General features: G+C 47.0%; 1 protein-coding gene across 2 annotated transcripts in view; it reads left to right on the top strand.

Annotated features, from left to right (window-relative positions):
* The window catches only part of PTPN14 (protein tyrosine phosphatase non-receptor type 14), a 174,962-nt gene that overhangs the window by 141,795 nt on the left and 18,775 nt on the right, over positions 1-14,392 (top strand). For both annotated transcript variants that reach the window (XM_047705313.1, XM_047705314.1), the window contains exons 12-15: positions 2,693-2,771; positions 4,806-6,286; positions 11,036-11,179; positions 12,510-12,728. In XM_047705313.1, the coding sequence (XP_047561269.1) occupies positions 2,693-2,771; positions 4,806-6,286; positions 11,036-11,179; positions 12,510-12,728 (1,923 nt within the window). The remainder of the gene's footprint in view (positions 1-2,692; positions 2,772-4,805; positions 6,287-11,035; positions 11,180-12,509; positions 12,729-14,392) is intronic.

Below are 14,392 nucleotides of genomic sequence, written 5' to 3'. Positions count from 1 at the left end.
TGATCTGCTTTTCTAACTAACATAGTTGTTGTTGTTGTTGTTGTTTTAACTGCTCCTCTTCTGAATAAGGAAACAACTCTCATTTCAATACATGTGTTCTATCTTAGGCCGTGTTTTAGTTTGAGGATGAGCTAAGGATAATATCATAAAAAGATACAGGAGAGTTGGTTCCCTTTAAAGTATCTACTTGTTTTAAGTCATAATTCTTGTATTTTAGGTTGTGATGTCTGACACAATATCAAAATAAATATGTGACCTTTAACATTTTCTAGTTGAGGATTTTCTTTGCCATGATAGAATAAAATTGATTTTTTTCTTATACATAGTGTATACCCTATAGGATATCTTTAACTTGTCTTTTAAAAGGAAAGTTTTGGGGATTTTTTTTTTTTCTGGAAAATGCATAGACAATGAACTCTTAGAATTCTAAAATTGTATCATATGTCATCACATTCCTGAGTCCCCACATGAATATTATTAATCTTGATATCATGCATAGCATCTCACAAGTGGCCCTTGCCTTGGAGATCTCAAGGGTCACTTTGGGCTTTTCCCTTGTGGCATTAATAGATTTGTTCATGGCACTGGTTTCTTTATACATCTCCTTTGTGAATATTATTTTAATTTTTTCTGTAGAGTCCACATGTCTTCATTAGGGAGATAATTTTTCACTTATGTCCTTGAAACACCATAGGGGCAAAGCACTGTAAGGCTGTCTTGTGATTGGATCTCATCTTATTTATCTAGAGAAGATAAAGAGGCTTTCCTATTTTATCTGGATGAAGACAGTTTGCAGGAAGCCAAATTCAAGGCTTCCCCCCTTCCTGTACCCTTAGGCTTAAACCATTTCACCAGAAGTTCCCTGGGATGAGTGGCATTGTCTCTTTTTGGCTTCCTTGCTGATGCCCAGGACTGCTACTTTTCTCTTGCTCTTTGGCTGCCCATGTTATAGCATCTCACTTGTTTCTGTATTAACAGGTCTGGAAAGAAATAGAATAATATGCATTATATATACAGAATATATACATATATATACTATATGGAATAAATAATATCCTGAAATGGTATTTGGAGTGTTTGCTGTTTTGTTCTTTGCTCTACATTTAATGCCAGTTCACAAACAATCACTTAATTATTGGCTTTTTAAAAAGTAAGTGCGAGAGAAGGCAGCAAGCCAACCGTGCCTTACCACGTGTTTCTCCTACCTTGTATGAATCCCTTCCCGCTGTTTTTGTTTCAAGCCTCAAAACTGGCTGTCCCACTCTGGAAAAACTGAGTTGAATGATGTATTACCAAGAAGAGGAAAAATATTTTAAAATTATAATTCAAAAACCAGTCAAAGGGAGATTTGGGAATATTTAGAAAAGCTGATAGTGATTCATCACCTTTTCTTTGGTACCATGAACTAATTTCTCAGATTAGTTTCAGTTCTTCATTTCTTCTCTCCTGACTCTTTTTCATTTTTGGATCCCCTGTCTTCATCACCTTCTTTGCCCTTTCGATGCTTAAGCATCCTTTATGGCAGAGGAAGTGGTAGATGAGTCATGATTCTGGAGGTGCTCTTCTTTAACGGAGGGACACTGAGAAAGTGTGACCCCTGCTGGCTCTGTTTTTTTTTTTTTGGCTTGACTCAACTTTCTTCCTAGAGCAGTAACAGTTAAACCAGTATCTATAAGGCTAATTTCAAAATAATCAAATAGCAATATAAGATATTTTGCTTGGTGGTTTACAGGCTTAAAGTTTTTAAAAGATTTTTTTGTTAGTATCAAAGCTTTTTCTTCAAGCAAGTTCTCATCTGGAATCCCAATATATAAATAAAATGATTATTGTTTCTCATGGGGGGAAGAGGTATGATTTATGATTGACAAGAAGCTGAGACCTACTCAGGTTCAATGTCTTGCTCTAGATCCCATTAGCAACTTGCTGTATTTCCTTTGTTGGCTCACCAAATATTGAACCTGTCTGAGCATTTTTTTTCCCTCTGAGTTCACCCTTACCTACAGCAGGAAGTTAATCAGATTGAGGCTAAATGGCCATCTTTAAGAATCTCTTGGAAAAGATTCTTCACCAAAGGGGGTGTGCGTAGAGGGGGAGATGGTTGAACTGGAATCCCTGCCAGGCCCTTCCATATTGGGTTCTCCAATGGGAGGGTCCATAAGTGGTCTTGTGAACTGCACACTTACTGTTGTGGGTCACCCTTCAGATTTTTACATGAGTTTGCAAGTGGACCCAGCTCAGCACTCCTTTGTCCCTGTTGGAAGTTGATGTACTGTAAACAAGAGTTATAGGTACAGCCAATTTTTAATAGAATGAAAAAGAGTTTCCCCATTGTCCCATTATTTCTTGGGTAGAACAGAATACTATCCATGTTCTGAGTTATTCCTTAAAAAGGCATTGGGAGTCTTGCAAGTGTATCAGGAAATGGACGATATGTTCATTGTAGCCTCTTTATCTCTCCCACCTTGAACCAGCCTCACTACTCCTCCCTTTCCTGTTTCTCCAGTCCTAAACTTAGTGAGGAGTCAGGGGTACCGAGGAGCGAGAAAGAGGTGTGGGTCAAGGGCGGACAGGCCGAGCAGCCACGCTGTGCTTCCCCGCAGGTGTGGGCGAGTGATGGGTGGGTTCCTGCGAGCGATCGTCCATGGCCCCTTGTGCCGCGGCCTTCCCAGCTTTGCCGTGTTCTCTCTTTCAGCCCCGACAGCAGCCGTACATCTTGCCTCCCATGCACGTCCAGTGTGGGGAACACTACTCGGAAACACACACTTCACAAGGTAACCGGGGCTTGCCATTTTCCCTTCTTAAGACGAAAAGTTGAGTACCTGTGAGCAGGAAAGACAGTTCTTTTTTAGACGACAGTCATACTTTTGTCTTGACTTTGTCATTGTCTGAATGACGGCAGCACTTTTGATGTATGAAAGGCAGAGAATGTCATTGGCCCCGGAGAGGAAAGTTTTTCCAGAATTGGCTGCCAGGGGAGTTGGGAGACAGAAGGGGGCAAGTTCCTTTTTCTTCTGCCTCTGGTAAGTGGGCTCGGAGAAGAGAGAGGGCCAGTAAGCCCAATCGAATACTCTTCACCCTCACTGCCCTTATTGGAAAGCTTGTAACAGTGCGCTGGGCTCTCATGGTGATGGAGAATACAGATGTCCAGAATACTTAGAACAAAGGCACAAATCCTCCCAACTCTTTTTCACTATTGTCTGCCAGTTGTCTGTGAACTTGTTCTTACCTCCAAGTAAATCTCTTTTCTTCCTCTTATCCTCCCCCAAAACATCATCATGCAAAATGTGTGAGAAAAATCCAATCCAGTAATAATGATTCTAATAATCACAATTAACATTTATAGAGCAATTCCACTCCCGAAGCACTGTGCTAAGCCCTTGCAACGTATTGTTTCATTTAATCCTCAGCATAAATCCACATCATAGGTACCATTATTCCATTTTGCAGATACAGAAAGTGGGATACAGAAGGGGAGTTGGAGGAGCTTGGAGAGGAAAATTGGTGTCAAGAGCCAGAGCTCTTCGTCATTACACTAACGGCATCTCAGAAAAGGAATAAAATTAAACTGGGAGGCTGACAATATGTTAAATGTATCATTAGTTTCTGTGTTATCCTATGCCAACGATTTTGAATTTCTCTGTGCTGTCAGAGTGTGCAATTGGAAACTTAGATAATGAAGGCTATTTAATAAAACACTTACTTTTTATAAGAAGACTAGCAAAGTTTCCCTGCTTCTGTGGGAAAACACCAAACCCCAGTAGAGCTAGAAGGGGAACACTTTTGTCTCCATGTTCTGCTGGGTTTTCTTACCCAGCAACTCTCCTCTAGACTGGGACCACCCTCCTCTTCGAGCAGCTGAGTGTTTTCAGTCACCTTTTCTGGTTGGTTGGGGTGTTTTGTTTTTTTTTGTTTTGTTTTGTTTGTCTTTCTGCCTTGTCTTCCTTTACTTTGCTCATGCTTAAATCCATAGTGTGAACGTGAATGTACTTTGCCCACCGAAAAGTGTCTCAGCAAGAGGTTGCCTTCCTCAAGGGGTGTATGTGTGTGTTTGTGTGTGTGCGTGTGTGTGTTTTAAAGGAACCCCGGACACCTAGAATGGGCCTGACTTTAGAAATGTACTTTTTATCTCTTTCGATACCTCCTTGGACTCTTATTAATTTGAATGTGAATTGACCTCAGTGAGGAAACTGATTTTAGAGGAGAGTTGTAGGCAGTGGCTGAACTCCTGATTCTGCTTTTGCCCTCCTCTGGGAGCTCATCACAGCAAGCTAGCCGTGCACGCGGACGTCATGACTGCATCCCTGTCTTGTGTCTTAGCGCTCAGCTGTCCCTCAGGTGAAGGGACCTTTGCCGACACAGTCAGGAACCTAAGCCACAGGTGCTCGGTAATGTCAGATCTGTTGCCCTGTTGAAGTTCTTGACTTCCCGGCCCAAATATCCAGTCCTCTGTTGCTGGACCCTGAACAAGAAGACAGATTCACCCAGCATGAAGGCCACTGTTGGTGCCTGATTTCAAAATTGATGGCAAAATTGAGAACTGACCCAGGTAGTAACTATTCCAAATGGGCATGTCTTGCTTTGATTAGATTTTTTTCTTTTTAGTATGCTTTCAAGGGTTTCTTCTGTATGTTGGCACCTCACCCAAAATTCCTAGTTTTCCCGTGGAACATTTGGGTGGAGACCCTAGGGTTTCCATGACTAGGTTTTTCATGACTTCTAAAAAGTCACACCCACGAGTGTGAGGGGGAACTCAGTCGAAGCAGGGCGATGTGGGGGCTCACGTGCCTTTGTTTGACTCCTTGTAGACAGCATCGTCCACGGGAACGAGGAGGCCTTATATCGCAACTCTCACAACAGCCTGGACTTGAACTATTTAAACGGCACCGTCACCAACGGCAGCGTGTGCAGTGCGCACAGCATCAACTCCCTCAGCTGCTCGCAGACGTTCGTCCAGGCCTCTCCCGTGTCCTCCAACCTCAGTATCCCGGGGAGCGACATCATGCGGGCGGACTACATCCCGAGCCACCGGCACAGCGCCATCATCGTGCCGTCTTACCGGCCGACCCCCGATTACGAGACAGTCATGCGACAGTTGAACAGGGGGGTCCTGCCCACGGACAGCCAGAGCCAGTCTCTGCGAAACCTCAACATCATCAACACGCACGCCTACAACCAGCCGGAGGATCTGGTGTACAGCCAGCCCGAGATGCGGGAGCGGCACCCCTACACCGTCCCCTACGGGCCCCAGGGTGGCTACGGTAACAAGCTCGTCAGTCCGTCCGACCCGATGAACCCAAAAAACTGCGCAGTGCCGAGCAAGCCGGCGGCCAGCGCCATCTCCCACACGGTGAGCACCCCCGAGCTGGCCAACACGCAGCTCCAGGGCGCGCAGAGCTACAGCGCGGCCCACATGCTCAAAAACTATCTCTTCAGGCCGCCGCCCCCCTACCCGCGGCCGCGCCCTGCCACCAGCACCCCGGACCTCGCCAGCCACCGCCACAAGTATGTCAGCGGCAGCAGCCCCGACCTGGTGACCCGCAAAGTGCAGCTCTCGGTGAAGACCTTCCAAGAGGACAGCTCCCCGGTGGTGCACCAGTCTCTGCAGGAGGTGAGCGAGCCCCTCACGGCCACCAAGCACCACGGCCCCGTGAATAAGCGCCACAGCCTGGAGGTGATGAGCAGCATGGTGCGGGGCATGGAAGCCATGACCTTGAAGTCCCTCAACATCCCCATGGCTCGCCGGAACACCCTCCGGGAGCAGGGGCCCCCCGAGGAGGTGCCCGGGAGCCACGAGGCTCACCAGCTTCCCCATTACCACCACAAGAAGACTCTCTCCGACGCCACCATGCTGATCCACAGCAGTGAGAGCGAGGACGAGGAGGACGAGGAGGTCCCGGGCTCGGTGCCACAGATCCCTGTGCTCCGGGAAAAGATGGGGTACAGTGCCCAGCTACAGGCAGCCTTGGCCCGGATCCCAAACAAACCCCCACCCGAGTACCCCGGCCCAAGGAAGAGCGTCAGCAATGGGGCACTGAGGCAAGACCAGGTTGGCCTGCCTCCTGCCGTGGCCAGGGCCAGGGTCCTGAGACACGGGCCGGCCAAGGCCATCAGCGTCTCCCGAGCCGACCAGCTGGCCGTGGCCGGGCCTTCCCTCGGTCCGTCCATCTCTGAACCCGACCTGACGAGCGTGAAGGAGCGGGTCAAAAAAGAGCCTGTGAAGGAGAGACCCGTGTCTGAGATGTTCTCGCTGGAAGACAGCATTATAGAGAGAGAGATGGCGCTCAGGGTAAGTGTCCTGCTCTCCCGCGGCGGGGTCTGCGTCCCCTGCAGTGTCCTCTGCCTCTTTGCTGTGACTCTTGAGTACGGAAGCACCCGGATGTTGGGGAGTTGGCGGATCAGTGAGCATTTCAACAGGCTGTTTTCTTTCACAGAACTTTGTGTTTCACCCTTTCGGTTCCATCTTCCATTTGCACTCAGGGCCCCTGACTGGTGTACTTGGCACCACGCGCTGTCGTGGACTTAGGATGCTGCGTGCAGGCTGGTTGTCGGGCCGGGGTCCGGGCCGGCGTCGTGCCCTCTGTACAGGGTCAGACGTCCCGTTGTGTGAGCTGCTCAGAGCTCTCCTTCCTGCATCTCCTGTTGGTTCTTTTGGGGGAAAGCTTGTTTCCCCTGATTAGATCATGGGAGAGAGCGACCCCCCCCTCCCGAGCGCAGCTCCGTGTGGCGATCTCTGCGTCAGGACGGCTCACCGGTGTTGACCGCACCGGGATGTGTCCAGCCTTCCTTTCAGATTTTCTTTCAACGGATGTTAAACACAACCCAAGAACATGACAGTAAACTCACGAATTCACCAGTGAGCTTCAGTTCCCCATTGAGCTCATTCTGTCAAAACGCACGTGTGTGCATGTGAATACACGCGTGCATCTACACACACGTACAACGTTTGAAGATGCCTGATATTAGACACGAGTCACTGTCTTTCAGGATATGTGCCAGCTAGAGGGCCGGGAATGGTCCGAGCAAGAGTGTGTAGGTAACAGGTGCACACACAGACTGACAAAGTGAATTATGTCCTAATGAGAAAATTGCTAGATTGTAGTTGGGACTTTAAAATTTTATTTATTTATTTTATTTGAGAGTGAGAGAGTGAGCGGGGGGAGGGGCAGAGAGAGAGGGACAGATTCTCAGACGGACTTCAAGTGCAAAGCCTGACCCGGGGCTCGATCCCATGACCCTGAGATCATGACTTGAGCTGAAACCAAGAGTCAGACGTTTCGCTGACTGAGCCCCCACCCCTCCAAGGTATCCCTGTAGTTGCTACTTAAAAAAAATAATTCAGATTACTGTTGCTGCTTGTTCTGGACATTTTCACTCCCTTAAAAAATGAAAAATCACGTCCTTACAACTAATGAGACATTTCTTGACTTCTCCTCTGCAGGTACCATATCTCTACATAAGGTAGCTGGCACGTGGGAACTCCAGGCCAGCTGCCAAGTTAAATTTGCTTCGAGGGGCTTCTTAGACTCCCTTTTACAAGTCTCCCTGTGCCCTATGGGTAATCAAGCTGAAGAGAACAGCTAAGGGCCAGAGTTTTAAGGAAGCCACGTTTTGGGGTTCAGGAATCTAATCTGCAGCAACTGCATTACTTTAAACAAATTTTCAGAACATTCCCAGCAGCCCAGATTTGGCCCCAAGTAGAGTAGCACTAAGAATTTGGTACAGGCATAACTTTTTCCACTTTTTGCAAACCTAGAGGGAAATTGTGAAAGATGTGCTTTTGCCTCTGGCCAATAAAACCATTTGGCTGGGGGATGGAATGAAACACGGGGGTGGCGCCCTGGGGAGAGCTTTCCCAGCTTGGAAAAAGTCATGCTTTGGTGGAGATGGATTTTCAGCGTGTTTTGGCCCCGGAGGCTCCTTTACCACAATTCAAGAACCTGTCAGAGCATTCGGCTCTGCTGTTTCCCCTGCTGATTTGAGGTTTATTGATACCTTCATGGTCCCATAAACTCATGGTGGTCATCTTATCCTCTCCTCCGGGTACCTGTGTTAAACAAAACCCTGGATCCAAACCCATGGCCCTGACTCCCTACATAGAGTTTCTTATACCATCACAGAGAAGGAAGGGCGTTTCCACCGTTTTTCCCATGGGCTCACCCACCCCATCCATATGGATAATAGTGAGTAACTGATTTCATCCCTTATTTGTGGCGCAGGAACATCGGTATCCCGTCCCTGTTTCATTTCCCATTGATTTTTTTTCCAGATTATATATACTCAGGAGCTCAGGGATCGCTGCCCTTGGCTGATGTCTTGACCTTAGAGAAGGACTAGGAGGTTCTTCAGTGAGCCACTGTGCCAGTGAGATGGTGACAGTGCCAGTGGCCCTGAAGGTTGGGGTGGTTCTCCATGTGCTGTTTTTGATGAAACAGTGAGAAAATCTAACCAAAGGGGAACTGGGCGGCAGGGGTGGGGGTGGGGGTCGCAGTTATGGTGGGAATGTCCCCTATGGCAACTCTCCATAATTTTGGAGCCACTTGTCTGTTTGATGGATGATTCAGGCCTGCTGCTGTGGTAGCTCCTCCTTCTGGCTGCTACTGCTGCCTTGAGGACATTTCACTGTCTAGCTCCTGAGCCCCAAGTCGGGTGCCAAGAAGAGAAAAAGCCAAATCAGATTTCTGAGTTGTTTTTTTTTTTTTTTTTTTAATCTCTGGTAACAAATGTATAGGGTAAATGAGAAGGAACTAAGAAAAATCGTTTATCACTGGGGTTTTGGTTTTCACTAGGTAACTAGTAATCCTTTTCCAAGAAAGACAAGATAGTTACTTTTTGCCTTAGGCCTTGTTAGTGTCCCCTTATGGTACAGATGGAAGGAAGCAGAAGGACTGTTTGGAGGACCTTAGGGACTTTTTTTTTTTCCCAAAATGATTGCTTTTCTCAGAATTTCACAGAGGAAGTGAAATGTTCCCAATTAAAAGAGATAACGGGAAAATTATTTGTCACTAACACTAATAAGCAAGCAAACAAACAAAAGCCCCAAAATTGAAATCCAGAATCTTCAAACTCTTCCTGGGATTGAGAAGCCGGGGCCATTCTTTCGGCCAAAGGTGAACCTCGGCCGAAACTTTTCTCACTCTCCCACTTAGTCTTCCACTGAGATGTTCCTTTAGTTTGTCTGCTGGGCTGGTTCTGACGGTGGATGAAGCCTCACATTGGTGGCTATCCCTCAGAAAGGCCAGAGCTCCGTTCTGACTTTGGGTGACATTGAGAGGCTGACTGTCTGGGGTTGTAATGCCCGCCTGTCCCCCCCTGCTTGGCATAATCTGCTAACTCCTTGTCCTCTGCCAGCACCATGGCTCCATCACCGCCAACCTCTCAGGGGAGTAAACTTATAAATAATAAACTCGGGAAAAAAAGGACCTTAAGCCTTGAAGAGAAACCAGGGATAAGATGACCCCTTCCCGTGTGGAATCCAAAAGGACTTATAGAGTAGTTTTGCTTCTCTTAGGAGCAAAATCTTAAATGCTGTTTAACTCCTCTGCTCATATGCTTTAGGAAGTCCCGTTATTTTTCTGTCTTCTAAGACAAAATTATTTTTGGGAAATGCTCTCACTGGATTGCCTGAGTAAAATGGGTGCCTTTTTTTTTTTTTTTTAAAGATTTTATTTATTTATTTGTCAGAGAGAGAGAGAGAGAGCGCACGAGTGAGCACAGGCAGGCAGAATGGCAGGCAGAGGCAGAGGGAGAAGCAGGCTCCCCACAGAACAAGGAGCCCGATGTGGGACTCGATCCCAGGACGCCGGGATCATGACCTGAGCCGAAGGCAGCGGCTCAACCAACTGAGCCACCCAGGCGTCCCAATGGGTGCCTTTTCTACCTCAGTCCGTTTAGGGGGCACTCGGGAGCGTAGCCTTAGACGTAACAGCCAGAACCTTGACTGATCCCATTTCAGAATGTTGGTGCAGGTGAGGTTGGAAAGTAAATCAAAAATGCCACCAACAAGACCTCTAACCCTCTCCCAGAATGGGCTGCTCAGCCCCCAAATCCGTATTCTCCCATAGCTGCGTCCCATTCTGTAATGTCCCACCGTGACCATTGGGAACCATGGGGCCCATTCCTTGGGGCCTTACGGATGCAGCAGGAAGGGTAATGCCTCACGGATCACGTTGGACGACCGGAGACTTTGGTGTTGGCAAGTCTGCTCACCCACATCTCCCTCATACTGCAGACCGTCCCAAGGACCAGAGCTCTAATATAGGATTGACTCTCTCCATCTCCGCTCCTCAGAGTGGAAACTTGGGAAGGTTTTTCTTTATGGTTTGTGAATCTGCATTTCTTTTTTTTTTTTTTAATTTTATTTTATTTATTTATTTGACAGAGAGAGATCACAAGTAGGCAGAGAGGCAGGCAGAGAGAGAGAGAGGGAAGCAGGCTCCCTGTTGAGCAGAGAGCCTGATGCGGGGCTCGATTCCAGGACTCTGGGATCATGACCTGAGCTGAAGGCAGAGGATGAACCCACCGAGCCACCCAGGTGCCCCGTGAATCTGCATTTCTTAACAATACAACAAACCATGTTTATGGTTTTTTTTTTTTTTTTTTTTTAAATCATTTGATCTGACTAAATGGTCCATCACTGTGACTGGATTGGCTGTTTCTCTCTCCCTCGTTCTGTCTTCCTTCAGCCCTTACCTTCTAGAAGCATCTTGCTAGTACACAGTTTTGCTTTTTTCCTTTTTCTTTTTCTTTTGGAGTGAGCCCCATGGCAGGGGAGTATTCCCATGGCGTCTTTGCTCTTACTTATTTGTTTGTTAGTTCATTCACTCATCCATTTTTAGATAAAAGCTCAGGAGTCCCGGAGGACCTGGCTTCCGTAGACAGAGTGGGAAGAATGGGAAGGCTGTGTTTGAATCTGCCCCGCTAATGGTGATTGTCTGCATTCCTTGGCTGGGGAGTTACAGATTTGGGGAGATTAAAACACATTCCAGCATTCTACCCGTATAATAAACAATGAGAACATGCCTTTTCTTGCCACAAGAATCTAGAGAAGCAGAAGATGGCCACTCTGGAGGCACAGAAGCGGCCGCTCATGTTGGCAGCATTGAATGGACTCTCCGTTGCCCGGGTCTCGGGGCGGGAAGACAGTCGAGCCGATGCCACCCGAGTTCCCATGGACGAGAGGGTAAGCAGTGGGCTTGTCAAGTGTGTGATTCATTCTCTGTGATCTTGGGGTTCCAGAGCTCTCTCCTTGCCCAAACATGCCAGCCCTGAGATTTGTTTGATGAATTAATTCCCCAGTTTGAGATTAGCAGGACCCGGTGTGTGCATTGTATTAAATTGATGCTTTCCAGCATCTCAAGTTTCTTCGTCGAGTCGAAGCAGTGATGCCTGCCTAACGGGACCTGCCCCTAGCAAGCCGCATGGCCTTGGTCCAGTCACTCCATTTCTTTGGACCTGTTTTGTTGTGGTTTTTTTTTGCAAAACAAGGAAGTTCAGCCGTTGCTGTAGCTCTCAGCCTCTATGATTTAGTGAACCATTACCCTTTCTTAGGGAGTGATTATCTTACCCAGATATTCATAGAATTCTTTTAATAGGCCATCCCCCTATTTGGCTGTAAAACGTGGCTGATTTATCATTGTTAGGATAATGCATTGTGAGAACTTTGGTTTTGAAAAGCGGGAAGAAGCCTCATGCTAGTGTTTTAGAGGTGAAGAGAGGTGTTCCTTTAGTTCCTGAAATTACTCTCCAGTTAAGAAACACGTGTAAATTTAATAGAGCGCTAGTAGCATTCCCGTTTTGGATTTCTGCCAGTATATATGAAGTATTAGAAAGGCCCGGTGGTGGGTATTAAGGAGGGCAGGGATTGTATGGAGCACTGGGTATTAGATGCAAGCAACGAGTCATGGGACACTCCACCAGACACTGAAATTCCAATGATGTACTGTCTGGTGACTAACATAACAACAACAACAACAAAAAGGTTTAAAGGCAGAAGGGACATTAGAGGAATCATTTAATCCAATGAATACCATGTGTTTGTAATGAGTAGTTTGGCCATGGGAAAAATAAAAGACAGGATCTCATCTTCAGAACTAGGGAACTATAGATCAGTATCATCTTAAATTTATCAACAACAAAAACAAAAAACAGAAAACAAAACAAAACACTGCTCTGGAAGTGGAGAAAAGGATGTTTGGGTAATTGAGAAGAACAGTCTTCTTATCCCTGGGACTTTAAACAGAGGTGTTAATAACAAAAACACTGATTTTGAATTTGGGTTCTTGCCTGGCCTTGCTGATCACTTCTGTTTCAAGCGTGAGTGAGAAGGAGATTGGTTATTGGGCCAGAGACACTAGCACTCTGATGAATAAGGAGACCAGATAATTCGGCATTCGTTGTACCCCCCGAAAGTACCGATTGACACGATCACTCTGAACTATTTCAAGAACTCTGACCCGTTGGAGTTTTTGAATAAGGTAATCCGGAGAGCTGAGGATTAATTTCTGTTGCAGTTCAGAACCCTGAAGAAAAAGCTAGAGGAGGGAATGGTGTTCACGGAATACGAGCAGATTCCGAAGAAGAAGGCGAACGGCATCTTCAGCACGGCCGCGCTGCCCGAGAACGCCGAGCGAAGCCGCATCCGCGAAGTGGTCCCCTATGAGGAGAACAGGGTGGAGCTGGTCCCGACCAAAGAGAATAACACGGGTTACATCAACGCCTCCCACATCAAGGTGAGGGGGCGGGGGTGGGGGCTTGTGGAAGATTGCGGGGTTCGAGGCAAAAATGCAGGGAGGAAAAAAAAAAAAAAAAAACAATATCCGGCTCCGACTGAGCCTCTTGGCTCCTCCCCAGCCCCCCGAGGGAGTGTTTTTGAATTCCGTGCAGCTTAGTCAACCGGACGGGCTCGTCTGTCACCGCGGAGAGAAGGGAGCCTCGCAGCCTCCGGGAGAACCTCGGGTCCGCGATTCCTGCGGTCCGCTCGCCGCCGGGGAATTCGCTTTTTCCTCTCCGTGAGTTACAGCAGTTCCCCGGCGCGCACACGGGAAGCTCAGGGCGTCCTCTTCGGTTCGTGATTCGCACACGGTGGAGACTTTGCAAGTCGCAGGCGTTGTGTGTGCCCTATCAGGGACGTCTTTAGGGGGTTTGGGAGCTACGGAAACTGACCGGTTCTCCCCGGTCCTGTTGCCGGTCGTGCGCTGTCCCGCCGGAGTCCCCGGGGTGCACCGTGTTCCGAAGAGCGGACCCTGCGGCGCAGGCCGTGAAGGTGCCAGTGGGTGATGCGGGTCTTGCAAGGTTGGCCGCGTTCGTTAGCGCGGGAATATCCTCCATTCTTTGTTAGTATCTCAGATACTTCAGATCTTCACATCTCAGTATTTCACCAACTTGAAAAGTAGCCTCGCTCGACCCCAGCTAGAATTTAGAGTTCTAGATGCGTGGCTCCATGGTTAAATGTCTCCTACGTGGCTTACCGTCCTCTGTCTTCCCAGTAACAGAACGGTAGTTGCTTGGAATGTCACTGCAGACTCTGACCTCCAAAGTGGGAGAATTTTTTCATATACTAATAGTACAGCAGGATGTTTTAAATCATCCACAGGTCATGTTAATAGTCGTGTATGATCATAACCTCAGAAATCTGTTTCTGGCCTTGTTTGGTGTTATTTCCTTTCCTCGTTGGACTTTCCAACTGTAGCTGAATTTTTGGTAGGTTCCTCTGAGTCTCTAAAGTACAGCTATCACTATATTTAAAAAAACACTATATAAAAAAAAATTAAAAATAAATAAATAAAATACAGCCAGATGTCTGGTGCCTGTTTCCGTTATAATAGTTGTAGGACAGGATAGGAAAAGAACACTGTGGTTGGATGTAGGGGTTTTGTACACAGAGCATAGATAACCACGTGTATATTTTTAAGTACCAGAAAGTACTGTGCAAAAACACAAAGGGGTTACTCTTGTGGATCATACTGGGTATTTTGGTTTTAAGTTTTGAGAGTGAGAACTAGAACAATACAGAATGAACCCGAGGAAACTCTTGAGTAAACTGACTCCGCTAGTTTCCTGGGCTTAATTTAGATTAGGAAATAATAGCCAGAGTAATGAATCAGACAAAGATACAAATCGCAGAAATGCTCCTTGGTAGAATATCTTTGGACCCTGACACAGCTATACCATGCTGTCTTCTTCTTTTGGCCAAATATCCTTCATCATTTTCCATCTGCGTTCTGGAAAAGCTGTCAGTCTGCATCAGCTTCGCCCACCGGCTATTGTTAACAGAAGCTTCCCTTTCCTCTGTATTCTCCAAGGCCTGCATTTCATCCTGTGGATCCGGGTTAGACATGGGTGCGTTTAATAGACCCGTAGAGCTTGTAAGAACCTGTCCTTGTGTTTTTCGAAT

This window comes from Lutra lutra, chromosome 15, assembly GCF_902655055.1.
Source record: "Lutra lutra chromosome 15, mLutLut1.2, whole genome shotgun sequence".
Taxonomy (NCBI): domain Eukaryota; kingdom Metazoa; phylum Chordata; class Mammalia; order Carnivora; family Mustelidae; genus Lutra; species Lutra lutra.
This window is presented reverse-complemented; position numbering and strand designations above follow the sequence as displayed.